At 43.0% G+C, this 27,034-nt stretch overlaps 1 protein-coding gene across 1 annotated transcript; it reads left to right on the top strand.

The window, feature by feature from the left end:
- LOC140541528 (uncharacterized) lies at positions 1 to 26,650 on the top strand. The gene is made up of 7 exons (XM_072664198.1): positions 1 to 121; positions 2,510 to 2,611; positions 4,642 to 4,739; positions 5,191 to 5,277; positions 6,843 to 6,946; positions 14,026 to 14,223; positions 26,560 to 26,650. Exons 1-7 carry the CDS (start codon positions 1 to 3, stop codon positions 26,648 to 26,650), a joined length of 801 nt encoding a protein of 266 aa, XP_072520299.1.
- The last annotated feature ends 384 nt before the right edge of the window (positions 26,651 to 27,034 follow it).

Raw genomic sequence — 27,034 nt, 5'->3', positions numbered from 1 at the left:
ATGACTGCCGACAACATCGCTACAGCAGCGTTAGCATTGGAACTGCTGGCCTACTGCAGGAAGTGCGCTGGCCTTACTGAGCATCATTACCATCGCAGCCTCACCAGCATCGCTACTGCGGGTTTAGTCGCAAGGCATGTTCATGAGGTCCCGTGTCCTTCACATCTAAGAAATGGTAAATGTGCTCTATGTTTTAAGGCTCTGATGGCAAGGCTGGAGTCCTTTACCAGACAGGGCTGCATGACATGGTACATGAACCATAGTAGAGGTCACAATAACTAACTCCTAACTCCCCCTTACCAATGGCTTTGTGTTATAAATGTTAATAAAAAAAAAAAAAAAAAAAAATATATATATATATATATATATGTTATACTTCAGGTAGAAGTAGTTGTTTTTACATTGGTGAATTCCTTGTAGACTGTGCAAAACTAAACTGTCCTAAACTGTGCAGAAAAAATGGAGTCAGGATTCAAGATTAAATAAACATTGACCTGTTTTCTAAATAATCAAGCTGTGGTCTGAGATCAACTCCCCTATTTAACCATGGGTCAGAATCTGCACTGCTTTAGGGTTTGTTAAGTTTCTGTATTGTGCAGCTCTGTCCTCGCGTCACCCTCGTATCCCTGTTATCCGTTACCTATTTCTGTTTGTTTGTTTGTCCTTTATGGGTTTTACAGGCTCCCTCTGTCTGTTCGGCCCTTCTGGCTGCTGCCAGATGGACAAAAGATGCACAAACCTGTCCTCGTTTGAAACCATAGCGAAAATCTTCAGTGTCATTGTGGGATTAGCCACTAGGCCCTGGGTGCTGGACCCCTGTCATTACTGCAGTGCAGCTGCAGGGGAACTTTTAGCTTTGCATCAGCTGCTAATCTGTTTTGGCTCATGGTCTTTGAAACAGATGCCAGCGGGAAGAGTGCGGTGCTTCGCTCCATTAGCGTCCATCTCCCCCAACAAATTACACACCGGAGACTCTCCCACCCTGACAGGATCCTGCTGTCCTGCTCTTCAGGCTGATCTGAGACCAGTTCCTCCTTGTGAACAGCTTTGGACGTGTTTTCTGAAAGTGATGAATCATCAACACTTTTCTGCTTTACCCTGATTATGAGTATAATAATCTTAAGTGTTTTAAGTTTACTACTGTAGATTCGCACTGGAGCTACAAGGCTAACCTTGCTAACAAGTAACAGACTCCACCCATCAGCATTGTAAATTTTCCTCAGATCATGATGAGGATTTCAGTAGAAAAAGTTTGAGTAGACTTGCTTATGTAGTTTTGCTCTTCCTCGTTTTCTTAAAAATGTGTGTTAAGGTGTGTTTAGGATCACTATACTGCTTTAAAAGCTGTCCTCTGTTCTTCTTCAGCTGGGTTACAGATGGTGTGATGTCTTCCAGAATGTTCCATTGTTCCCTCTACCAGTTAAATGTTCCCCAGCCACTGGCTGCAACACAAGCCCAAAACATGATCCATCCACCCTCTTGCTTAACAGTTGGAGAGGGGTTCTTTTCTCGACATTCTGCCTAGGGAAAATGATGCACAGGCAGGTTAATCGGCCAAACCACATTGAGGAGGGGGGGGGGGGTACTGACAAAAAAGAAAATGTTGCAATTTTATATAAATTCTCAAAAACACTAGCATTTTTTTTAATAAATATAATCTTTTATTTCAAATTCAGCAGCACTAGAGGCAGAGGAAAGTTTACTCAGATTTTATGGACATGGTATGGTTTATGTATTTGTTTATTTTATTAAAATTTACTATGACCATTTAACTTATTGTGTCACAAAATATACTGAATCATAACCCCTGTATCATGACTCATATTATAATCACCAGGCTCTTCCCAATACACAGCCCTGGAGCTAAGACATTTGAAAGGAGAGTTGATGCTGGTCATCACACACTTCCACCATCAGAGGGGACAAAAATGATGGCTGCCTGCATGCAGATATAAATCTGTCTTTCACAGGAGGGAAAATACAGGGAAGGAAAGGAAAACATAAAGGAAGCTCTTTTCAGCATCGTTTTGGGCCTCCACGGGCCTCTTAAACATGACATGCTGAAGCATTGCGCCCTGCGGCGTTCTCACATGCAGCGTGTCCGTGCCTGTGCTCTGTTTGAGGTCGGCCTTGAAGCAAAGCCTATAAACCGCTGCTCTCATTGATTGAGACAGATTGCAAAATTATGACTTTCCGCTAAGCAGGGGTTTACTCTTTGAATGGGCCAGCTAAGTACTGCAGGCCTTTCCTGTTGACTTTAGTGTTTCCAAACATGTCGTATTAACTTTGAATGTGGAAATAAATCACTGGGAAATGTCAGATGTGATCCGATTATTGTCCTATTGTTCCCTTTTTTTTCTTTTTCTAGAATCAATCACTTTATTCTCCTCGGCAAAGAAGCCTAAGCCCCTTAGATCTGCCTTTTAAAGGTTTTTATCGTCTACATGTTGACCTTTTTTAGGGTTGGCTCTTTCATCGTGCCTCATTCCCTCATCCCTTCTTTTCCCAGAGAAAACAAAGGAGGTCAGTCCGCGTCCTCTGAGCAGTGATGAGCAGAAGGATTGGAGACCGGCTGTGGAAAGCCCTGAGGAGGACAGACCCTCTAAGAAAGGTCAGCAGGTTCAGAGAGATGATTTATGGGTAATGGAGGCATGCTGCAGTCATCACAAACTGAAGTATAGATGCTGTGGCATGGCAAAGCCAGAATTAACCTATTTCATCCAGGACCCGAACTGCATTCAGCATTATCAGTGTGGCTAAAAATACCCAGACCCCAGATCAGCAGCTTGTTTCCACAGAAGATTATGGGAACCGTTTGAACCTAGTGAGGAGGGCCCATGTTAATACCACTGACAGCCAGCCCAGGAGATGATGATCGAAGCCTGCAGCACTTGGCATACACAGATCTGCCATAACATTAAAACCAGGGGAAGTAAATGGGGGAGGAATCTACATATTAGGCAGCAAGTAAACAGTCCGACAAGTGGGCAAGCGTAAAAAATCTGACAGGCGAACCAAATTGTGATGGCTAAACAATTAAGCTCGGACTTCTCCTCCAAAATGTTAGGCAGGTTTTGTGGGGTCAGTTTCCATCAAAAGTGCTCCAAGGAAGGGCAGAAAGTGAACCAGCGAAACGTTCATGGGCACCCAAGGCCTCATTAATGTAATCCATGCCCCCCCCAATCACACAACTCTGACGCCTCTAACGCCTTGGTGCCAGAGTCCATGCCTCGACGGGTCAGCGCTGTTTTGGCTGTACAAGAGGGGCCTAAACAGTATTAGGCAGGTGGTTTTAATGGTATGGCTGATCTGTGTGTCTGTGTCAGGCCATTATTACTCTTGTGAAACTGTATAGTGATGTCTCGCCTTCTAGGCTGTCTGTAAAGTCCCCCGCTCCTCTTTTCAGTGCAAACTGAAGACAGAAGCCTTGGAATGGAACACAGCCCATATTTTCTTGTTCTGCTGATTAGATTGTTGAGGTAGATGGGGGTAGATATGGCCAATGTTTGAAGTCCCTTCTTATGGTTGGCATAGAGCTGTGTTCTGCTGCATGTGGTGCACACTCTGTGGAAAGCATGCTGGCACCACGGGTGGAAAGTGATGCACTCTGATAACATTTACACTGTTTACAGAGGACCTTTTGTATGTCTTTTTTTTTTTTTATTTTTTTTTTTGTATATTCATGATCTGGTATGGAGCCACACATAGATTATAAAAGCAATACTGTTCAAAATTTTAAAATCAGTGGTTTTAATAAATAAAAGTATATATAAATTTTGTTGCGAATAAATGTATACGATTAAAAGATGCTCTTTTAAAGCAAAGGAAATGAAGAATCTGAAAAAAAGGAGAAACAAAATGTTAGACGAGTCTTGAGTTCTGTATGGGCTTAACGTCGTATTAGCTCTATGCATAGAGCAACACAGGGTTGTCAGCCCACTGAGCGGTCACTGTAGGGCACTTAAGCAAAGCATGGCTGCCATATCATGGTTAACTCTGCAGTCTGACTATGACTTTACAAGCTGGGATAAACAAAAAAAATTCATTTGTTGTACTGTAGAAGTATGATGACAATAATGGGGTTTTCATACTAGCATTTTTTCCGGACCCAGGAGCACTCAGTCTGAGGGTTCGGTACATTTGGTGTTGAGCCCAGGAGTGGCTCAAAGAACCAATCTCGGGTCCTCCTGAAATCGGTGGTCTCGGGGAGTCTATGTGCTCCTGGCACCACGTGTAGGGTTGCGTGATTGGTTCATGTTGACATGTGACTGCTTTTACTTACAGCCTGCATGGCTAAAAACCTTCTCCTATGAGAACGGCTCCTTATTTGCAGGTGTTAAGTAGTTAGTAGTTAGTTAGTATTTGCATCCAAGAAAACAAGGAAAATCGATAAACGTATGACTTTAGGCCCATTATTTTGCAAAAAAGCTGCAGAAAAGTGATGTTAGAAATTGTGCATTCGAGACATGGTTCAAATGGAAATCAGGCACAATGAGCCCCTCCCCCAAACTAGCTCACATTCAGTCCTTGTGTATTTGGGAGTGTGAAAACTGTACTCAAAATCTCGAGGTAGAACTTAACAGGAAATTCTGCAAGTCTGTTAATGCTGAAGTCTGATTTGTGTGGTTCTCTCGTCGTCAGAGCCTGTAGGATCAGCTGGTAGAAATGTATTTGCCCGCATTCTGAAAGTAGCACAGCGTTACCTGGCAGACGCAGCAAAACAGAACACAGCCACCAAGGTAAGACCTTTTGATTTTCTATAGTGTATCCGATGTAAAATATTATTTTAAAAAAAGTATTGGGACACCTGCTCATTTATGGTTTCTTCTAAAATCAAGGCTATTCAAGAGGAGTTTATTCTTCTTTTAATTAGGTGACTGTCTCTGCTCTCCAGGGAAGAAGGCTTGTTACTAGATTGCTGTGAGGATTTGATTGCATTTAGCAACGGGATTGTTAGTGAGCTCAGAATGTTTGATGATCACCACCCACCTCATCCCCAACTCATCCTAAAAGCATTGAATGGAGCACCATGCATCATTCCAGAGAACACAGTACCACTGCTCCACAACTCAATGCTGGGGGGTCTTATACCCCTCTAGCCCACAGCAGTGGGAGGGTGTCCACTAACATTTGTGTAATGATATGCAGGTGTAAGAAAGAAATGAGACTTGTGCTGCTTCTACCTAATAGGTCAAAGCTGCTTCTCCTGCCAAAAGCAGCCCTGCTGTTACCCGCCAGTCGAAGAAGAGGACCTCCGTCTCCTTCACTCAAGCACAGGTATTGCTTCAGTTGTGCTTGGACCCGTAGCCAGCTATTTAAGCTTAGCCGAGATTCATTAGCAGGCCAAATACCATAGCACAGACTATGTTCCACGTAACTATGTCTACATATCTGAGCGCACAAAGAGTGAACGGTCTTCGGAGCTGATGTCGAACATGTTCTGGTCATCATTGAGTGACCATGGCACGCAACTACCCAGCGCAGATGGTGCTTAACCTTTAGATAAGGATGCTTGGTGGTTAACAACACCATTTCAACACCCTCTTAATTTTCCATTAGCTAGATAGACACCAATATTTGATAAAACATTGAACAACTTTATCTACAGTGGCATCTGTCCGTGGGTGGATATCTTGGGCAGCAAGTGAACAGTCAGTGGAAGAGCTAAACTGTGATGGACTAGACGTCTGGTCAGAACATCTCCAAAACATGTGGCAGGTCCTGTCAGGTGTTCCTGGGATGCAGTGGTGAAAAAATACCTACCAAAAGCAGGATCTGCTGCTAAAGCCTTTGTGCCAGATAGCACAGAACACCTTCAGAGGTCTTGTGGAGTCCATGTTTCAAATGGACTGATCCATTGTGGCGGCACAAGGGGGACCTACTCAGTATGAGAGAGGTGTTTATAATGTTGTGGCTGATGGGTGTATACCATAGAGGCCATCATACGAGTAACTGCACTTTAAGAGGAATAGCTGAGGCTTTCACGTCGTTCATGGGGAACTGATTATCTGTGCTGTAGCAGACATCCTGGCTTGCTCTATTCTAACGAAATAAGGCCTTTTCAGCTTCACGGGTGTGTGGATATTATTACCGTCTGGGCTGTAAGTTGCAGTTCATTGTGCTGAAATGGGTCACTTTGTAACTCCAGGGGGGCTATTTTGGCAGCAGTGTACCGGAATTTAGAGTACACAGAGTTTTCACCCTGCCTTTCAGAAAGGAGGAGAGGACTTGCTCATCTGTTTTCTTAATGGACCTAAAATCCACATAATGGTCTGGGTTGTTTACATTGCATTATGTAGCAATGGCACCTTATTATATCAGCTTCAGCATCATGTTGCTGCGCCACTGACTGCAATATGGAGAATGTCGTCTCCGTCATCGCCGCTCTGCCCTGAAACGCTGCTCCTGCACTGCAGAACTTTGGTGGAGCTGTATGTTTACATCCATCCATCATCCATGGGGGGCGCTCAAAGCCTGATTTGGGTTTACAACAGTGGTGTGAAAGTGAATTACCCTCGCCATCTGTAGGGGAAGCTCAGGAGCAAAAAAAACCCAACCAAACAAAAAAAAAAAACAGTTCTCGCATAATGCTGCTTTAAAATGTAAGTATATGCAAATGAGCTCTACTGTAATAGGCTGTTGTGTGTTGTGCATCGTTTTGAAGGCAGTACACAGAAACGGGTACAAAACCGTTTAAAATGGTAAATGGGCAGTCACATGTAAATCAAAATGGGCCGTTTGTGCAGCTTAGTTTCCATATCTTCCATATCTTTAAGGTGTTTATGTTGCCTGTAGGCTGTATAACGGGACTGAAGGACATTGTCTGTGTTTGCTTTTTGTAGAGAAGGAGGAGCCAAAGCAGACGGTCCCAGAATGAAGCTATGGGCTTGGCCAGGAAGGAGCCACTCCCCCCTCAGTGTACTGATGAAGCCGCAGCTGAGGAAAGGTATGTGACTGCATGAGAGAAACACAGGAGTGGACTGGGCCTTCATAGCAGATTAGTTACTCACATCCGGCTGTGCGTTTTAAAGGGTCACTTTGTTAATGAGGGTATTTTTTGTGAAGACTGCAGCACCTGTGCAGCAGCATCATAATCATTAATATCTTTGCGCTGGAGCGAGCTTCCCAACAGAACTAACTCCTCCATGCTAATTGGGTTTCAGTGCACTTTACATCTGTTTGCTGTTAATCAGGTTTGTTTTTGATATTCGCCGAGTATGATTCAGTCTGATTTATGGCTTCTGAAGTGCCTGCAGCAGCTGCACAGTCGAGTCACAGGCTCTGGGAACTTGCTGAGGGGCTAGAAGTGGAGTACTCATTCTGCTCATGCTGTTTAATAGCTTTGTTTGTGTGTGTGTGCGTGAACCTTGTGCTGGAAAATCAAGTTTGCAAATTGTGCAGACGTCACCTGCTGTAGGCCTTGGTCATGCTGTACAGGGAAGGTTTCCTAACCGAACACTCCTGTAGGAGTGCGATCACCCACAGGTCTGGGACGTGTTTCCTTAATTAGTTTTATTTATAGGTGCGATGGGTGGAGTCGGTGTTCCCAGAAATAACCCAAGCTGCTGAATGCTGTATGTCATTCTATTTGTGAAAGAGGTACAAACACTAAATATGCTTCTTTAGTAGGGATAAGGGTTCTTTAGTAAAGGCATTGGTTCTGTATAGTACATTAAACACTCTGAGAATACTATGAATAGCTCTTTACCAGATTTAGAGGGTTATCGACTATGGTAAGGGGCAGACGTGGCCTAAAGAATAGAAAAGTAAGAGTTAGACAGGTCTTGAGACCAGAGGGTCACTGATTCGACCTCCAGGACTTTCATTTACGACTGAGGTGCCCTTGAGGTAGCTAGGTACCTAACCCCTGGTTGCTCCTCGGGTGTTCTAGGTGCCTGTCCTCACTGCTCTAATCACTAACCCTTCGTGTTCACTGCCATAGGCGGGTTACATGCCGAGGTTGAATTCCGTTGTACTGCTCCGTTGTGGAGGTAAAGTGTGCGTAGTCCTCTGGAGTATGCAAATGTGCCAGCATTAGTTTCATAGAGGTATCCTTTAGCTTTCATTTTCAATTGCCTGGCATTATTGGTCAGAATCTAATACCAAAATCTAGTCCACCAGTCATGTGAACAGTAGGCCGACGACTCAGAATACTTTCCTTATACACAAGAATTTAAAAAGAGGAAAAGTCTGATTTTAAAAAGTTTAAAGCAGATCTGAATTAGCACATATAGTAAAAAATGGTGTAAAGTGTGTTTGGTCCTCTGGAGTATGCAAATGCGCCAGCACGGTAAATCCAGTGTTTTCAATATTTCTGTTAATATCTTTCTAATAAAGCAGAAGTACGGTTCAAGCATACAAGCCCGCCCTTTTCATTGCATCCAGTTGCCAGATCATCCTTCACTCGCATCCGGAGTTACAAGGCTGTGTAAACTGGTCGAGATACTTGTCTGTGACTCGCGCCCTGTCTAAGCCTCTTGTAAGACTATATGCTAAATATGAAGAGTTTCATATTTGAATTCAGTTTTTTATCTTTGGGGTCAGGGTATCTCTTTACACAGTGCTCTAGGCCACGTGGGGTCTCATTATAGTTTTGAATAGTTTGATATGAAACATGTTGGTATTGTCTTATATCCACATGTTTTTACAGATCGATTTAAGAAGATATGCAAATGCATTTAGACTCTAGAGGGTTCACCTTGACTGAAAAGTTGTTATACATGGTTCCTGGGTTTTGTTCTCTTTTTCAGTACTATCTAGAACCCTTTTCACTTAGTGCAGGCAGAACAGACATCTGATTTAAAACTAAAGCACAGAACAGTTTAGCAGCAGCTGATGTGATGCGTTTTGCCTCTGTTTAAAGTGAGCCTGATCTCAGTGTCTGGAGTCCGTTGAGTGCTCAGTGGCATGCTAAGGTTTCGGTACACCTGGTCAACACATCTGTTAGTGTGAATGTTTGAGCGAATACAGGATAATCTGATTCCCAAAAGGCATAAAATTACACATGATCCATTTCTTTCTATCTATTACAGTTTTAAAAGGCCATGTTTATAGTCAGTGCCTAGTAACACCCCCTTTGGCAAGTATGGCCACCTGTAAACACAAGCTAAGTCTTTCAATTCCTGTTCAGGGGATTTCCGGCTGTTCTTCCTGTAAGTGTCATGAATTAGTATCACAGAGGTACTCATCCTTTAGCTTTCATTTTCACTTGCCTGGCATTATTGGTCAGAATCTAATACCACAGTCCTGCCAGTCCACCGGTCATGTGATCAGTGGGCTGACGACTCAGAATACTTTCCTTATACACAAGAATTTAAAAAGAGGAAAAGTCTGATTTTAAGATGTTTAAAGCAGATTTGAAGGCAGTGTGGGACAGCATGTATACATTTACATTTACATTTACAGCATTTAGCAGACGCTCTTATCCAGAGCGACTTACAAGGTTACTCGTATTACAGAGGTGGGCCAATGTAGTGTTAGGAGTCTTGCCCAAGGACTCTTATTGGTGTAGCGCAGCATAGTCACCCAGACCGGGAATCCCACATGGTGTGGTAGCTCAGTGGCAGGTAGTGGTGTTATCTGTTGCGCCACACTAACCACCACATAGTTTGTGGTGTATAGTTTGACTATGTTGATATTAAGTATTTTCCCACAGACCTTTGTGTTGAATCAATTAATAAACAAAGGTTGTAATGAAGTAATAAGCACATATAGTGAAAAATGGTAAATGGTGAGCTTTATTTACTTTATAGTTAAATATTTTATTTGCCATATATATTGTTATACACCATAACAGAGATAATAAAAAACATAAATATTTTTAAATATATATAATAATTCAAAATATATATTACGTAATATATATGTAACGTTTTTGTTATATATATATATACACTTCTGTGCAGAAAGTAGTAAATATTATATTAATAAATGATTATGTTCTGTGTCCTGTGTGTGGAGGGGGAGTTGATTGGTTTGTGGTTTCAGGGACCGGATGCGTTTCCCTGTCTGCAACACAGAGAACAGTCTGGATGGCTTGGAGGTCCTTTATAATTTTCCTGGCCTTGGGCCAGCACCGCTTACTGTTGATGACCTGCAGGTCAGTGAGCTCAGTCCCAAGAATGTGGTCAGCTGAGCTCTGGACGGTCAGGTTGCTTTCGATAGTGTAGGACAGTGCAGTGCAACACCTTATAGGGCAGTGTGAAGACCCTCAGATGTCTGAGGTGAGACTGAGGTGGTATACTCCTCTTCCAGCTAATCTCTGCATGGCTACTTTGTGAGAGTGACACCATGAACAGCCCTGATTTTACAAACTCTCAGCCAGCGCCTGATTATTTCTCGGAGAGGCCAGAAGAGTAATGGGAACATCTCGGTGCAGAGGGTACAAGGAGGGAACTGCATACCTGTCATTCCCCACCACTCCCATATTAGTGCCAAGTGGCTGAAATCAGCCCAGCAGGCCTGGGGTCACTGGCGGTCAGCATGAGGATTATCTTTATTAGACAAGATGAGGAAATGATCTGGCTGTGTTTAAGGGCAGCGTGTTGAGGTTTCACGCACTGAGGGCTGGACTGAGCTACCGGAGCGCCTGCTGGTTTCAGCCATTATGCACTGAGCAAACACTGACAGGGGTCTGTTTGGTGCTAACAAAGGTTTTCAGCACGGATCAAGTGGCATTACGGCTAAGGAGAAATCAGCATTTGTCCGTCATAACACTGTCACTGTAAATTATGAGTAATCGAGTAATCTCCTGATTATTCTGATGATGACATTGGATTTGCCTAACTAATAAATGCTAATAAATAATAATAAAGACTAATAAATGCATATTATATGGAAATATCTGCATAATAAAATGGTTAAGATGTAAATGAGGGCATTATGGGTAGGCCTGCCAAAAACAAAAAAAAAGTTTGATAGTTGAATAATCTCTTGATTATTAAAATGAATAATCGATTATTTAGATTATGAATTACTCAACTATAAAATAATATGTGTCTATCAGCTTTTACATTTATCTTGAGGTTAAAGGGCGGGCCTGTATCCCTAATATTATCAGCAAGCGGATTGGATCTTTTTGTTGAAGAGCTGGTTGAGCCACAGGATTGTTTTCAATCAAAAATGGTTGGAATTCACACCTACCTGTCAGTCACTGCCAATTTATTATGGTTACTTTAATAGAATTCTATTGTTTCTTTATCTGGTTTTAATCAAATGACTCCGACCCGAGTCTGTACTAACCCTCTGGACTTGGACCCAAGCCTGTACTAACCCTCTGGACTTGAACCCGAGTCCATCCTAGTCTGTCCATACCCTCTGGACTTGGACCGAGTCTGTTCATACCCTCTGGACTTGGACCCGAGTCTGTACTAACCCTCTGGACTTGGATCCGAGTCCATCCTAGTCTGTCCATACCCTCTGGACTTGGACCCGAGTCTGTTCATACCCTCTGGACTTGGACCCAAGTCTGTACTAACCCTCTGGACGTAGACCCGAGTCTGTACTAACCTTCTGGACGTAGACCAGAGTCTGTCCATACCCTCTGGACTTAGACCTGAGTCCGTCCTTACCCTCTTGGCCTAAAGTAAAGTATAAGAAACTTGGCCTAAAGTATGAGAGCAGTGCTGCGGACTGCTTTAGAACAGGCAGATCCTGAAGAAAAACAGGTCAGGGATCAGCTCTAAAGTGATGTCCTGGGTCACTGGGCTGAGTCCCGCATTGCCATGTAATATTTCACTGATTGAGTGCAGAAATGTTTACTGGTTAGTGGTAAGTGTTTGTTTACTTTATATCTGACAGGAAGAGCTCCTCTTAGCTTCCCTAGAAGTGTAACATTACACTGACCTGACTGTTTTTCCCCAGAATAAAGTGGGTTTATTCCCAGCGTTCCGAGGCAGCTGGGCGGTAAACTGGAAGTTTGGTTGAGTGGGCATCAGTAACCCTGTTTTTACTGTTACTTTCTGTTTATTTCTTTGTATTTTGACTGTGAGGATCAACGCACAAAACCTGTTGTACAGCATAATGTTACAAGCTGTTGTCAAGTTTTATGGAAATATGATCCTCCCTGGAGCAGAGAGGCGAAGGTGTGGGTGTGTGTGTGTGTAGGTGTGTGTGTGTGTGTGTGTGTGCTCGCGTGTGCGTGTGGTCATATCTCATCCCATCAAGTCTGCAGGTGCTTCCTCCCCACAGCTTACTGATATACAGATAAATCAAGCCACTATGACGTTCGACACTTCATTAGTAGTAATAGGGTGTGTGTGTGTGTGTGTGTGTGTGTGTGTGTGTGTGTGTGTGTGTGTGTGTATATTTTAATATTCCATGTCAGCACCTGCACAGCTTTAGTAAGCCAGTAATTCCATCCTTCAAGTTGCTGAATGTAGATGGTGGAGTAGAACTGAGCTGATCCTGTCTCCATTAGACCTGCAGAAGTGAGTTAGTCAGAAGACTTTGTGTGGAATTGATACAATGTGTGGAATTTCAGTCATCGCTTTAGTCCGGTTTTAGTGCATTCCCTCTCTGGACTGTCTGTCGTTTGTGTTGCATTTTACTCCCACTGTGTACCTGACATTTGTACAGTATTGTTGTTGTTGTTATTATTATTATTATTATTATTATACAGTACAATAATTTCAGGGTTCCTACGCATCCTGGAAAAGTTAGAAAACCTTTAAATTATGGACAAATTTTCCAATTATGCAAAACATCTGCAAAAAAGCAAAGAACATTTATTGAACGTCCTGGAAGTATTTGTGAAGTCCTGGAGACGAGTGAAGCCAATAAGCCATGGAGGAATTTCAGTAGCTAATGATGTCCAGTCTGGTTGTCTATTTAAACCTGTTAGTTAGAATCTAGTTTTCTGCACCACAGAGTCACGTAGGGACAGATGTGTGGACATTTACTTGTTGCAGGATGTAATGTTCATTTGATTGGGGGGGGGGGGGTTGTTTTTGCTCAGCCAGTAGGGGGTGGTTAGGGCTGGCGGTGTTGACTTTTCTGTTGTTGACGTCCTCAGATGTGCAACATTTTAAATAAGCTGTCAGTTGTGTTCGCCATGGAAATTGACCTGGAAAAGGATCTCCAGGAAAAGAAGTGGAAAAAAAGATTATGCAGTAATAAAAAGTAGGAATGCTGCTGCAATTATATTAATATATATATTTCTGCGTGGACCTTCTCTTACTCCCATCAAACAAAAAGGAGTTGTTGAAGAGTTGTTAGAATAAAAGGCATGGTAGTTCTGAGCAATATGACCTCAAAACAATATCTCAATTAAGCTAATAAACATTTTACCTCTATTGTGAGAAAATAAACAGTTATATAATTTGGTCAGGTTGCTCAGTTGTCTTGGTGTTCAGGTTCCCCTCCATGTTGCTTCTGTGTCACTGGACGGGATGGGGCGGGGAGTCTTGCGACTACACTTGAGGAGGTATGGTTTTAAGGGGACAGTACAGGTTCTGAATGCTGGTTTCGATAAATTTCCAATGACTTTTTCAGCCCTAGCCACGGTTCTGTATATCACCATGGCCGACCTGTTGTAGATGGCTCTTTAAAGAACATTTAAAAAAAGGTTCTGAATAGACCTTGAGACCTGGAGATTTCCAATACTGTTGTGAGTCAAGGAACCCTTTTTCGGGGGCTCCCAGTGGGTCAGTGGTCTAATGCGCTACCCCTATGACCCAAGGGTCACGAGTTAAAATCCTGAGCCATGCCATTTCATCATCAGCAGCCGATATCAGAGCGCTATTTGTAGAGGGTGCTGATCACTCTTAAAGTGATGTTGGCCTTCACATGTGTCTGTTAGCTGGTGCTGCAGAGCTGGTGACCCGTCGCGATCCTCTGAGTGCATTGGCTGCCCGGGATTTTTAGGATCGAGTCCTTGTATTTTGAGAGCTTGAACGATTCAGTGATAATGAGTCAATGAGTCTGGACTAAATTCTGAATTCGGTCTTTTTGTTTTGCTGATGCTGTTGATTTGCACACAGTGTGTGAAAGCTGGATTGTAGTGTGTAATGCTTTTCATGTCCACAGTTCCCAGGTGCCCTTACGGAGGTTGAAATCAGGCCCTGTTGGCAGAGTGGCCCGCAGACGCAGTGGTGTCCAGTCTGGCCGGGGCAGATCGCTCCTGCTCCGCGGCAGCGCCAAGTCTCAGAAAGCCTCCGTCCCAGCCTCAACTGTGTGTCCGGACCCAAACCAGGCTTGCGTGGAGCCTCGGGAATCCCCTTCCAGGTAAGAAAAGAAGTTCAGGGGCTTAAGGAATTAACTCAGGCAGTCGTTTGCGGAAGCTCTGTTTGCCAGGCTTTTCTGTAAAATCCCATTCAGCCTGCAGTGATGTATGCTTTACTGTTGAAGCCCCAGTCATTACAAAGTGGGTCATGAATGCTTTGGCCGGTCCTTACTGAAGGCCAAGGCGTAGAGGGTGGTCTCTTTAATCTTTCTCTTGTAAACAACCTACACTTGTTGCACTTTGTAGAAGGGTTTAGATATTTCCTCAGCATGTTCGGTGCTGCCGGTTTTGCTCTTGGTGAAAGCTGTGCTGTCATAATAATGTTTTAATTACAGACGTACCCCGCCCCCGCTCACTGTGACTGATCATGTCAATGTCTTTATCATGGAGCCGGGGCGCGGTACGGTATACGACATGTCCCATCCCACACACGACAAACGAAACCTAATACTGAAATGACAGGCAAGAGAATGTCGTTTTTTCCCCGTCTGATTTCACTTTGTTTGACCAAAGCTGCCTTTGATCCCTTTGAGCAACCTCAGCCTAAGATTTTTGTTGAACCTCAAGTGTCAGGGCTTCAACGGGACAGATGTGTTGGGGTGGCAGTGGTCTTTAAGCATCAAAGAGAACAATAATGTGCTTCTGTTTAAGTAAAGTAGTGGTAACTCGATGCGTTTGCCGGGTCCAGCCATTGCATGGCCCAAACAATAAGAAAAAATGTAGAGTTAAAATCTGTAAGAGACAGAATATAAAAGAGGGTGGACTGTGCTCTAGCTGCAGGCTAAAATGTGCAGGGTGCTGAAGGTCAGATACATTAAGGTGTTACGATGTCTTATGTCTTTGAAGTCTGAATTATGTCTCTACTTATATTGACATCAAGTCCCCACTGCCAAAAACCTACAGGGGGTTTAGCTGAGTGGCGAGAGAGTGGCGGTGCACCTCCATTGTGCAGCTTGGTGATGGAGTCATAAGAAGAGTCGTGTTGGGTGGTATAATGGTAATATTGTATTGTAACACACTATTGAAAAATGTTGGCAGTATTGAAAAATTAAGACGTGTCTTTTGTGTAAAATGTCTGTGGCCAAATGAGCTCATTCTCTCATATGCATTTAGGAGCACTTGGTGCTCATGGGTGCTCACTGATTGAGGTCATGCTCTAAAAACAGGTGGGGGAAAAAAAACAGGCCCACCATAGATGTGATTTTAGTGATTTACTAAGAGCGTTCACTCGACCCTGTGCTCTCAGATATGAGGCTTTGTCCTCTAAACCTGTGCGATTTGAGTCTCCGTTAGCTGAAACAGGGTCTAGCCAGCCCAGATTGCCAAACTAGGAGTCCAAACACTGCAGACCTGAGCTCAGCAGTTAGTCAACATTAGCTGCACTGGGCTGTCCGATACTTGGTGGATCTGTAGGTGAGCTAGTTAAGCAAAGAATAACTTGGCGAGTGGGCTACAGATCCGAAACTAAGTACAACCCTCTGTCCAGCAGTTGCTTGATCTGAGTCGTTATTGTCTAAACATTTGTAAGTGGGCTTTTTTTTTTTTTTTTCATGCTAACTAAACACCTGATTCAAGGCAGTTTAGTAGTTATCTGTAGTTGTCAGGCTGGTGATTTATCATTTACTGATTGAGTAATGATTGAGTGATTTAAAAGTTAACCCTACTAAGAAAGAAAACCTTCCCTGCGACCATCAAAAAACTCAGGGTTTGAAATATGCTACAGGACATCTAGAGAAACCAGATGAGTTTTTCTAGATGAGGAAAGAAGTGGCATGGATTGATGGTCAAAATCGAACTCTTGGCCACAACCATCAATGGTACGCTCGGAGGGGAAAAAGGAACAGCATTTTATGAAAAGAACACCTTACCAACTGTGGAGCATGGGGTTGTGTTGCTGCCAGTTGCACTATTGGCAGTGTTGTGCAAGTGAATGGAAGAATGGTTTCTACAGAATACCAGCTGATTTCCAACTACAGCTGCAGCTAAAATAAAAATGGCCTCTTCAACAGGATAATGATCTAAGGTATACCCCACAACCATGGACTACCCGAAGAGAAACAAACCGAAGCCTCACACTGACCTTCACAGTCTGCTGAACTAACAAACGTTGTGCAGCGAGACGACCCAAGAATATCTCAGAACATGATTGCATCATCATTGAGCAGAATCTCAAAGGCGCGTTCCCTACATCTTGTGGAATCCACACAATGAAGAATTAAGGCTAGAGAGAGAGAGAGAGGGAGAGAGGTTGCTTTCAGTTTTTAAAGAGGAGATCCTTTCATTTCCATTGTAATGTGTTTCCTCCTTGTTTCCCTTTACACTCCAGCCCTGCTTCCCTATCTTCAAAGGAAAAGCTTGACATGTGCCCCCTTATATTCCACCTATAACACACACACACACACACACACACACACACACACACACACACACACACACACACACGGCTGGCCGGAAAGCCACGTAGGTGTGGAGGAAAGATGACAGAAGCCCTGCTCTCTGCTCAGTTATGTCAGCATGACCGTAAAAAAAAAAAAAAAGACTGGGGGGAAAAAGTGTGTTTAGAGCAGCCATATCCGTCGTGGGCCCTGGAGGCCTGCTCTCTGACATTTCAATTGTAGCACCCCCCACCCTCGTGGAAAGAGGCGGCTCCGGCCCTGCCATGGGAGCAGATGACTCACCCCCCAGCCTGGAAAACAAGCACCTGGCCTGCTCACTTTCTGTCGTTTTTTGAAAGCATAGATATCAAGGACGATCGTGAAACTTTCCTTGGCTGAGGCCCTTTTCATCGTCTCTGTAGAGTCGTCCTCTTTAAGGTTATTTTTGTTAGCTGGTCCGGGACACAGTTCCTGACTTCCCTCTTGAGAATGTTACTGTTTTCCTTTCTTCTGATCCTGCAGTGATTATCTGGGTACTGCCTCAAAATGACCGGTTTGTTATGTAACGTGGTCCAGCTTGTTCTTCTAGTATTTATTCTTGGAAAGATGATGTACGGCAGCTCTGTTTTGATGTAGACGGGCGACATCGTGCCCATGCAACTTATGCAGAATGCAGCGGCACAGGTCTACTTCAACGTTTCTAAGTTCAGCCATGTCTCTCCACTGCTGCGTTCTCTTCTCACTGGCTTCCTGTAGCTGCTGCTATCATCAGATTCAGAATCCTGACTACGGAGCCAAGTCTGGACCAGCTCTTCCGTACTTGATGGTGATGGTCAAAAGCCGATCTGAACCAAGAGCCCCTCTAGCTTCAAGTACGGCTCGGCTCGACCCACCGTCCTTTAAGATCCATGGAAGACGAGCGTCCAGACTTTTTTCTGTCCTGCACCGAAGTGGTGGAACGAACTTCCCCTGGGGGTCCGAACAGCAGAGTCCAACGCTCGCTGTCCTCAAACCCAGACTGAAGACCCTCCTCTTCTGAGAGTACTTGGGTGAAGAGTAGAGTATTATGATCTCCATATTGACTTGTGTTCAGTAGAGTCTAAGCTAAGAGGATCTTTAATTTTTAGTCTATTTAAACTAGCTGAGGTTCTTCTTGAGTAACTAGTGAAGCACTTTTGTAAGTCGCTCTGGATGAGAGCGTCTTCTAAATGCCATAAGTATAAACGTAAATGACATCCCTTTGATATAATGTGATGTAACTTGTTTGGATTGACCTGTCTGAGCTGTTGGACTCCTCACTCAAGACGAGACGTTTAATTAAGTGGCTGTGACATAACTCTGTTGGACCTGCAGTGAAGTTTCATGGGCTCAAGAGGATACGGTGCACCGTTCCACTGTGCAGCATTGCTTTCACAAAGATAATCTTCATGGAAGAGTCATTCTTTCCTTTGCTGTCTCCATTTGCTAACCTTAATCAGGAGTGCTCTACAGTATGCTACAGGAAGCACCTGATCTGGGGAGAGGCCTGGGAAAAAGCTCTATCCTAGCATGCCATGTGGGGAGCGTGTTGTGGGCAGCGCAGCAAAGACACCCGATCCTCTCCTCCCTGTGTTTGATGTGTCTATGAATCTCCCTAGAGAGAAGAGCAGATTACAGGAACCCTGGTGGAGATGGGATGTTTTGTAGTAACTGCCCACATGCCTGTACCCTCAGCAGCTCTCGTGCTGGAGAGGGATAGCGGTTGTTGCTTATTCAGATGTTCAGAAGGGTTGCTGATGTCGGAGCATAGGGGAGCTCAGGGAAAGTGAACCTTCAGCATGCTTCTCATCGTCCTCCTTCCAGAAGAACCTCATCACAGCCAGGATGAAAAGTATAAATGTGCCACAACCAGTCGTGAGGAAGCACTCTGACCCTCATCCCCTCCAGGGAACGGTGAGGTATCCGCTCCCCCACAGCCCTGAACTGGAGTAGTTTTTACTTATTCATGATGCTGCTTGTAATTTCCCAGCATTATCCTGCTGTCACAGGACTGTGGGTTTTGCTGTCCCAGCTGGAATAAAAACCCTCAGGGAGGTGTTTTCACCTCAAGTGCTCTGAAACCTAATTCAGTGTGAAGCTTGCAGAAAGCTGGGTTCTCGTGGTAGTTCCCATTTGATCTTCATGTCCAGAATCACATAGTCACGTAGTTAGACCAGCGTTCGTGTATGAAAGGCAGATGGTATCTGAAAAACTTCTCTGACTACTCTGGTCCACGATAGGATTCCCCACTTTCTGTGTAATTAAGCCTAGTGGCAATACACAACTTTTCAGAATCTCATATTTTGATCAGACCGAGGAGAAAGCTTCTCCAGACCTAATTGGGATGGCAGTGAGCAGCAGACTTGGCTCATATATGCAGAGCTTTCCTCCAGTAACCTCTCTACCATGCCTGTTGTGGTTCTGGTTGTTCACGCCTCACTACCTGAAAGTATTCCCTCGTTCTCTTGTTGGATCCTAATGGATCTCAGAGTTGCTCCAGTTTGGGCGTCCGAATTCATGGGAGTGTGAATAATCATCAGAGACACGAAGCTAATTTGAGGTTTTTCAGTGGGTATCCTCCACTCTAACAAAAAATAAATAAATCTTCTTAAGTTAGAACCATATTTGGTTCCCTAAAAAAAACTTTTTGTGTGAAGAACCTTCACATTGGTAAAGAACCATATTTAATCATCTAAAAGGTTCTTCATGCACAAATCTCTTTTACAGAAATTATTTTTTATGGACCCAAAAATGAGAAAAGAGCTTTCTTGGAAATGACCCAAATGAGCATTCTTGGATTTTCTTATGTTTACTCTTAAAAAATTAAGGTTTTTCATTGAGCGATGCCACTATTGGTTCCTTAAAAAAAATTCATTTATGTGCGACAAACCTTCAAATGGATTAAAAAAAAACCATTTTGATCCTCTAAAAGGTTCTTCGTTCACACAAAAATGATTCTTTATGGAACTAAAATGGTTTTTTTTTTTTTTGCCATCACTGTGGAAAAGAGCTTTCTTGTATTTTCTCAGGTTTACTCTTAAAAATGAAGGTTCTTCATTAAGCAATGCCATAGAGGAACCACTTCTTATTCCTTAAATAAATTCCTTTTTTGTGTAAAGAACCTTTGCATCCAAATTTGTAAACCTTCTAAACAATTACAGGGTTAAAACACACACATCTTTTTCCAAAACTGTTCTTTATGGAACCAAAATGTTTTTTATGGCATCACTGGAAAAGAAGCTTTCCTGGATTTTTTCAGGTTTACTCTTAAAGATGAAGGTTATTCATTAAGCAATGCCATAGTGATAAATTCCTTTTGTGTGAAAAAACCTTCAAATAGTAAAAAAAAACAAAAAAAACTTTTTCAACCTCTAAAAGGTTCTTCATTCACACACTTCTTTTACAAAAAACACATTGGTTCCACACCATTCACAAAATCCACACCATCACACTGCCACCACCTTGGTGGCTCACATCACATTGGTCAGGATTTGTCCAACCAGGCGTCTCTCGCCCCCCTCAAATAGTCCAGTTCTGTTTCTTTTGCTCGCTTTCTTGTTCGTGGGAGGCTCTTTCCTGACAGCGTCAGAGATTGAAGCGCATCATGCTGAGATGAGGTTCTGCACATCAGTGTTGAATTTGTTTGTGAAGGGTCTGTTTTTTGACCGTCAGGCTGTTGCAATAATTCCTGCAGTTCTTGTTTGACACGTCTAATACTCGAGCTGTTTTTGTCTACAGAAACATCAGTGGCACATTTTTGGCTTGTGCGTCATGAACAGATCACATGACCTGCGACTTCTCAGGACCTACAGCTTGTGTGAAGGGGTAGGCCTACACGGCAACACCATGTTCTGATAGTATAGTATAGTGCACATGGTTTGGTGTTGTCTCCTGTCCAAAACTGTATCCTATACACTATATAGTGCACTACTTCAGGGTTCCACCATTGTGTAGTGTAAAGGGTGTCTGAAAACATAGAGCACTACCTTGTCGAATTCTGTTCCCTATAACAGTGCTCTTATGTTTTCTCATGTAGGGGACGGTAAATAGGGCAGTTTCAGGCAGAGCTCTGGTGAGTGGGTGGACACTTGGGTGGACTTTGGCCTGTTCCTCGGGTTCTTACAGGGTTCTTAGAGAGTTGTTGTTTTTTTTTTTATCGCAGAGTCAGTCCACTGACCTTGGCTTCCTTAAAGGAACATGCAGCTGAGCTCCTCCCCGGGCTCTCTGCTCCTGTAAAGAACCCTCTAAAGCACCACAGGATCGTGAGCGCTGAAAACTACCAACCTTGAGGTGGTAAGGTGGCTTAGTTGCTGTCCAGAAAACAAACGTAGACCGTCAGTTAGTAACTGAATCTGAGAATCCAATTCAGAGCCCATGTTTTGGCCCTTTTTGTTTGGTTTAAGAGCTTCATTTTTTTTCCTTTTTTGGTGCTAAAGCACAGTTTAAGCTCTCATCTCTCATACTTGTCTGCTTGTGTAGTTACATTTCAATTATTCATACGTCTGTCCCAGTGGAAAGGCACTAATTACTGGCTTTGTCTAATGGATAGCTTCTCAGGTTGACAGTGAAGTGTATGGAAGTTCCATTTGCTTCATGAATCTTGGATGAGCCGCATTGTCCTGAGGACAGATTAAGCATGAATATTGATGGCTGGCAGCAACTGGTGTCACAACATTATTGAGACACATCATCATTTGATGATTGATTGATTGATTAAAGTCTGAGGGCTTTTAATTTGTATAATTTAGATCTTTGTTGTTTTGTATGTTTTTCTATTTTTGGCGAAGACAAAGGAGAAGCTATTCTTCTGCATTAAAAAGTGTAAATGACATAAAAACTGGGAGGTTCAAAGGAAAACACCCACAGTAGCCGTTTTGCTGTCGAGTTGCAAACCTGTGATGGACAGATTCTGTGGTGCACATTAATGTTATGGTGCAGTTTGACCAATAAAAAGTCCTGGAGATGTGCAGATGTGTTTCATATATTAATTTAGCCCACAAGTTGTGAACTTTGGATTAATGAATTTGGGATGATGAAGTTGGGTGGTGATCATCATCCAACATCATCCTGACCTCAATAACGCTCTTGTTGCTAAATGCAATCAGATTCTCACAGCAATGCAGAAACATCAAGTGGAAAGCCTTCTTCCCTGGACAGTAGAGACAGTTACTCCAACAAAAGCAGGATCAGCCCTATTTTTAATGCCTTAAATTTTGGATGAAGCGATGAATAAGCAGGTGTCCCAATACTTTTGTATATAATGTCTCTGACATGATTAGAATTGACATGGTCCGCTGAGGCTGTGTGGAGCTGTCTGGGTTCAGCCAAAAACAGCACGTACGGTAGATTCAAGCCTTTAACCAGGCCGCCGACAGATGGTGAGAGAGAAAGGTACTAGACAGCGCCAGACTGGAGCTGGAGAGTGTGTGAAAGGTGGGGTGAGCGAGAAAAGAAGAGTGCAGTGAATTTGGCGAAGAGGTGGAATATAATGTCATTTCTGTTTTCCCTGCTCCCTGCTGGCCTCTGTGGCAGATTTGCCTTCTGTCAAACAACATTAACCTTCCTCTGATCTCATTTCTATCAACCCTGCTTAATAATCCCCCCTTGCGTTTATTTGCACCCTCCGAGCGCCAGGCCAGGCTTCTGTCAGTCAGGATTAGCCCCGAGTCCGGGCCTAGCGGCCGGGCCTCCGGCTCCCTCGGCCTGTCTGGAGCTGCTTTCTCCTCGCGGCTCCAGCTTTACTGGACGTCAATTGTCCAGCGGGCCACAGTGGAGCACCTCACAGCGCGGACATACGGCCCAAATCCGCCGTGCCTAAACTCTTCAGGCTAATCTCCCTCCGCACAATTACAGCAGTCCTGAGTGAGTGTGCAGAGGGGAGCAGCTGTGAGACACACACACGTACAGAGCGTGTGTTTGTGGCAGTCTGGAGAAGGCCAGGTCTCAGAGGGAGCTGCTATGCTAGAAAAAGGCACATTGTGTGGAAGGGGCTTAATCTGAGAGCATTGCTTAGTACAGAACTGCAGGCAGCATTTAGCCTTCACTGTCTACACGCAGCCGTGTGGAAGTAAATCCTCCCCCCCGTTTGCAGATCCACACACAGAATTTAGGCTAACCAACACTGAAAGCCTTTTGGTTTGAAAGGAGAATTGGTATAATGACTTGAAATGGCTCTTTTTTTTGTTACACACGGCCATTTTTGCTTGTTAGGGAACATCTGTGTTTACGTGGTAGCAATAGAAGGTATAAAATGGGTCATCTGAGTCAACATAAATGGCCTTATTCTTCATGTCTTGGGTGTGTTTTACCCCTGAAGTCCACTTATGATGCCGGTGTATAAAGAAAAATACTTTTTCCATTATTCTTTTCTGTCTTTAAGTCTTTTTAAATTATAGGAACACTTGGGTTGACTTTGGCCTGTTCCTCAGGTTCTTACAGTATTCTTGGATATTTATTTATTTATTTATTTATTATTTTTATATCACAAAGTCAGTCCGCTGACCTTGGTTTCCTTAAAGGAACATGCAGCTGAGCTCTCTGCTCCTGTAAAGAACCCTCTAAAGCAACACAGGATCGTGAGCGCTGAAAACTACCACCGATGTCCGTTTAACCTTGAGGTGGTAAGGTGGCTTTAAGTCTTTTTAAGTTTGTGGACACCTCTTCTAATGAAGGTGTTCAGCTACTTTAAGTTGCACCCATTACTGCCACATGTGTCCAAATGCGCGCACACACACACACACACACACAGACTACACACACACTAGAGATGTATAAGCAGAAGCGTTCTGGTCTAAATGAGAAGACCGGTCACTGGTTAAAATATGAGTGAGAATTATCGTAATGCTGAACATGGTGTCCGTTTTTGATAAAATCCCGCCCTTCAGCAGAAAGAGCCAAACAGCTCGCTAGTAATGCGTTAAGTGGAGGCGGTTCGACAAGCTGGTGGGGAAAGCCCCCCTAATGTGGAGATCTGTGCAAGTGCAGTAGCCAGAACAAGCCAAAGAATAAGGTTTTTGTGCATTATTGAGACCAATATTGAAAATCTATTCATGAGGATTTGGGAATTTTGGTCTCTCCCCATTCATAGAGATGGTGGCTTTGCACAGATGGCTGCAGAGTTAACAGTGAAATTATTGTGCTCCATCCACTACTTGTAGGATGACTTGGGGAGTTGAGGATGAAGTTGGGTGGGTTGCTAAATGCAACCATATTCAGTCAAATTTGACTTATTATTATTGTTATCATTATTTTGTTACTTACTGCTTTGTTTCTATGTTGGAAGAATAGTAAAGTCACCAAAGCGATGAAAAGAGAGATACAGAAGCATAAGGGTGATCAGAAAGGTGATTTCACTGCTGCAACTTTTTGTAACTTTGAAACTCACTGGTGGCCAAATCGCTAGACTCAATCAACTGTAATTATAATCAGTATTACACAGAGCCATGTAGCACATACTATTATAGTAACTGCGTAACACCTAGAAATGTAATAATATTATGCAGGTCACATGGTATAAATGTAATAATAGTAATAACTTGCCCTGCAGTGTGATTATTAAGGTAATACCATTCTTATCAGTAATATAATTCATGTAATTCCATTATCAGGGATTTATTACATTGAGAGGTTGATGGTTTGTGATTTTTTTTTTCTTGATTGAACTCCATTAACTCTATTTTGTTACACAGATAACTTACATTACAATTACTTTTACATCATTGTTTTTTTTGTTGTTTTTTTTTTTTTTACATTTTTGTCTGTTTATTTTTATAGTTAAGTGCAAGATTGTAGTGCATGTCTACATTATGGGGAAATTATTCCAATATTCATTGTTTTAAATATGATAACACAGTTTAAAAATTAAGTAATTTGAAGCCTAGTGGCCTAAATAGTTTAGCTGTAAAGTTTATGAAACTTGGGTCAGTTTAAGATTCATTGGGTCGGTACTGGTCCTGGATGATGGTCAGTATTAAAGTAAAAGCTGTACAGATGCATGACTGACCAGCTTTGAAACTTTAACATTTACAGAAGAGAGCCATAAACAAACTCTGTGATGGACGTTTGTCCTGTCAAAGGGCAATTCCTGCTTTGTGTCCCATGATTTTGAGAAGAATCTGTAAGGAAACTGTAAGGATCCCACCCTGACCCTGACCTGAAGAAAAGAGACATGAGACGGACCAAAAAAGAGGAAAATATGAATTTCTATCAATTAATGCCTTAAGCAGAATGAGCCTTAAGCAGGCCATCAGAACACATCCTGGGCCAGAGCTGTGCCCTATTCTATTGCTTTCTGCTGACTTTGTGTGTGTTCATGAGAGTGTTTCTCCTGGTTCTTTGTGTGTTTGAAAGCGAAGCTGCCTTGTGGTGCTCTGGATATGATATTCAGAGCTTCCTGTTCAGCTGTCTGCTGCTGTTCTGAGAGAAGGAGGGCAGGGGTGGAGGAGCATGGGGAGAGAAAATGAGAGTGAGTGAAAAAGAGAGAGGAAAGGAGAGCTTTCTTGTTGCCTGAGGTAACTGAAGCCTCAGAGAGCAGCTCATGCTTTTACTGCTCACGCACTGTTGATTCAAAGGAGTCAGATCCATCAGCTTAAGCAGCAGCTACCTGCAGTGTGACTGGCTGTAGTTTAGTGCAGAAACTCACATGAGTGTAAATTCCTGCCTGTAGCAGTAACCGCTTTGCCTCTTAATTTAATATGGGGTGTGGGGTCTTTCATGTTAACCTTTTCAGCAGTGTTAACCTTTCGGTTGGACGTCTGTTCTTCGTTTGGCTCTGCTGTTTACTGCTAGCCTCAGGTAGACCGCGGTGAAATGACCGAAACAAAGCCGCTTTGCTGAAGTGCACGTCAGGGTTTTAATTTTCAGATCAGTCAGCAGAGAGGTTCTCAGTGTCCTGGATCAGACTGTTCCAGCTGACCAAACTCTTTCATGACCCTTACATTGCAAATCATTGAAAATCTGCTTCATCACCTGATACACAGTTTCCTTTTAAGATGCTCCCACCGTGCATCCCAGGGACGTTTTGTCTGCTGACAACGGACTTTGTTTATTTGAGTGTCTTCTAATGTTATATAGTTTCACAGGTAGACAGATTTGTTGACCACTGACTTTATATAACAGAGTTTACCCAAATACACAGTCAAGGAGAGTGTCTACCTGTAAAACTCTATATAACATTAGAATAAACCCAAATACACAGTCAGTGGTCAGTGAGAGTGTCTACCTGTAAAACTCTATATAACATTAGAATAGACCCAAATACACAGTCAGTGGTCAGAGTGTCTACCTGTAATGAACTCTATATAACATTAGAATAAACCCAAATACACAGTCAGTGGTCAGTGAGAGTGTCTACCTGTAATGAACTCTATATAACATTAGAATAAACCCAAATACACAGTCAGTGGTCAGTGAGAGTGTCTACCTGTAATGAACTCTATATAACATCAGATTATACCCAAATACACAGTCAGTGGTCAGTGAGAGTGTCTACCTGTAATTAACTCTATATAACATTAGAATAAACCCAAATACACAGTCAGTGGTCAGTGAGAGTGTCTACCTGTAATGAACTCTATATAACATTAGAATAAACCCAAATACACAGTCAGTGGTCAGTGAGAGTGTCTACCTGTAATTAACTCTATATAACATCAGATTATACCCAAATACACAGTCAGTGGTCAGTGAGTGACTACCTGTAATTAACTCTATATAACATCAGATTATACCCAAATACATAGTCAGTGGTCAATGAGAATGTCTACCTGTAATTAACTCTATATAACATTAGAATAAAACCAAATACACAAAGTCAGTTTAGTCACTTTTGAAATATTTAGTTTTAAACATTTAGTAAAGTTTTATCATGATTTAAAGCATTTAGTCAATCTGTAATTCCTGAGCTATCTCATTTACCTTCCTTTCCTGCCTTTTCTTTCTCCTCAGGAACCTGTCTTCAGAACATCCTCCGCTGGCTGAGAGCAGCGTCCTTAGTCCCAGTACAGGCAATGAGGTGCGGGAGTCCCAGCTGATCTGACCGAGATGGGGATGGAGGGGGGGGGGGTCCAAAATCACAGATTCAGTCTTTCCAGAGAATCTCCATCCTGAACAAGGCCAGCTACACCCCACCCTCCTTACATTACACTACTTGAATTGCTGTCCATTGTTCAAAGTGCTGAACTGAGTTATGATGGAGGCTCTTAATCCTGGTCCTTTTGTTCAGCACATTTCAGTGTTTTTTTGCTTTAACACAGATGAAATTCCACTGACACTTCAGAATGTCTGTATAATTAAAATGTTGAGATGTAAACAAAGACGCTTGCACAAACGCTGCGTTCTGTGGAATTGTTTACAGTGGTGGTGAATGGAGCCGGACATGCATATTGGCTCCAGTGACTGAAAGAAATAAAGTCAGTACTTG

This window comes from Salminus brasiliensis, chromosome 19 (assembly GCF_030463535.1).
Source record: "Salminus brasiliensis chromosome 19, fSalBra1.hap2, whole genome shotgun sequence".
NCBI lineage: Eukaryota > Metazoa > Chordata > Actinopteri > Characiformes > Bryconidae > Salminus > Salminus brasiliensis.
The sequence above is the reverse complement of the archived record's forward strand: the minus strand, read 5'-3'. Positions and strand labels throughout refer to the sequence as shown.

Coding starts and splice junctions, on each gene's coding strand:
- LOC140541528 (XM_072664198.1), top strand. CDS start 1: ATGACTGCCGACAACATCGCTACAGCAGCGTTAGCATTGGAACTGCTG. Junction 2,612..4,641: donor GGACAGACCCTCTAAGAAAG/GTCAGCAGGTTC, acceptor TCTCGTCGTCAG/AGCCTGTAGGATCAGCTGGT. Junction 14,224..26,559: donor CCTCGGGAATCCCCTTCCAG/GTAAGAAAAGAA, acceptor CTTTCTCCTCAG/GAACCTGTCTTCAGAACATC.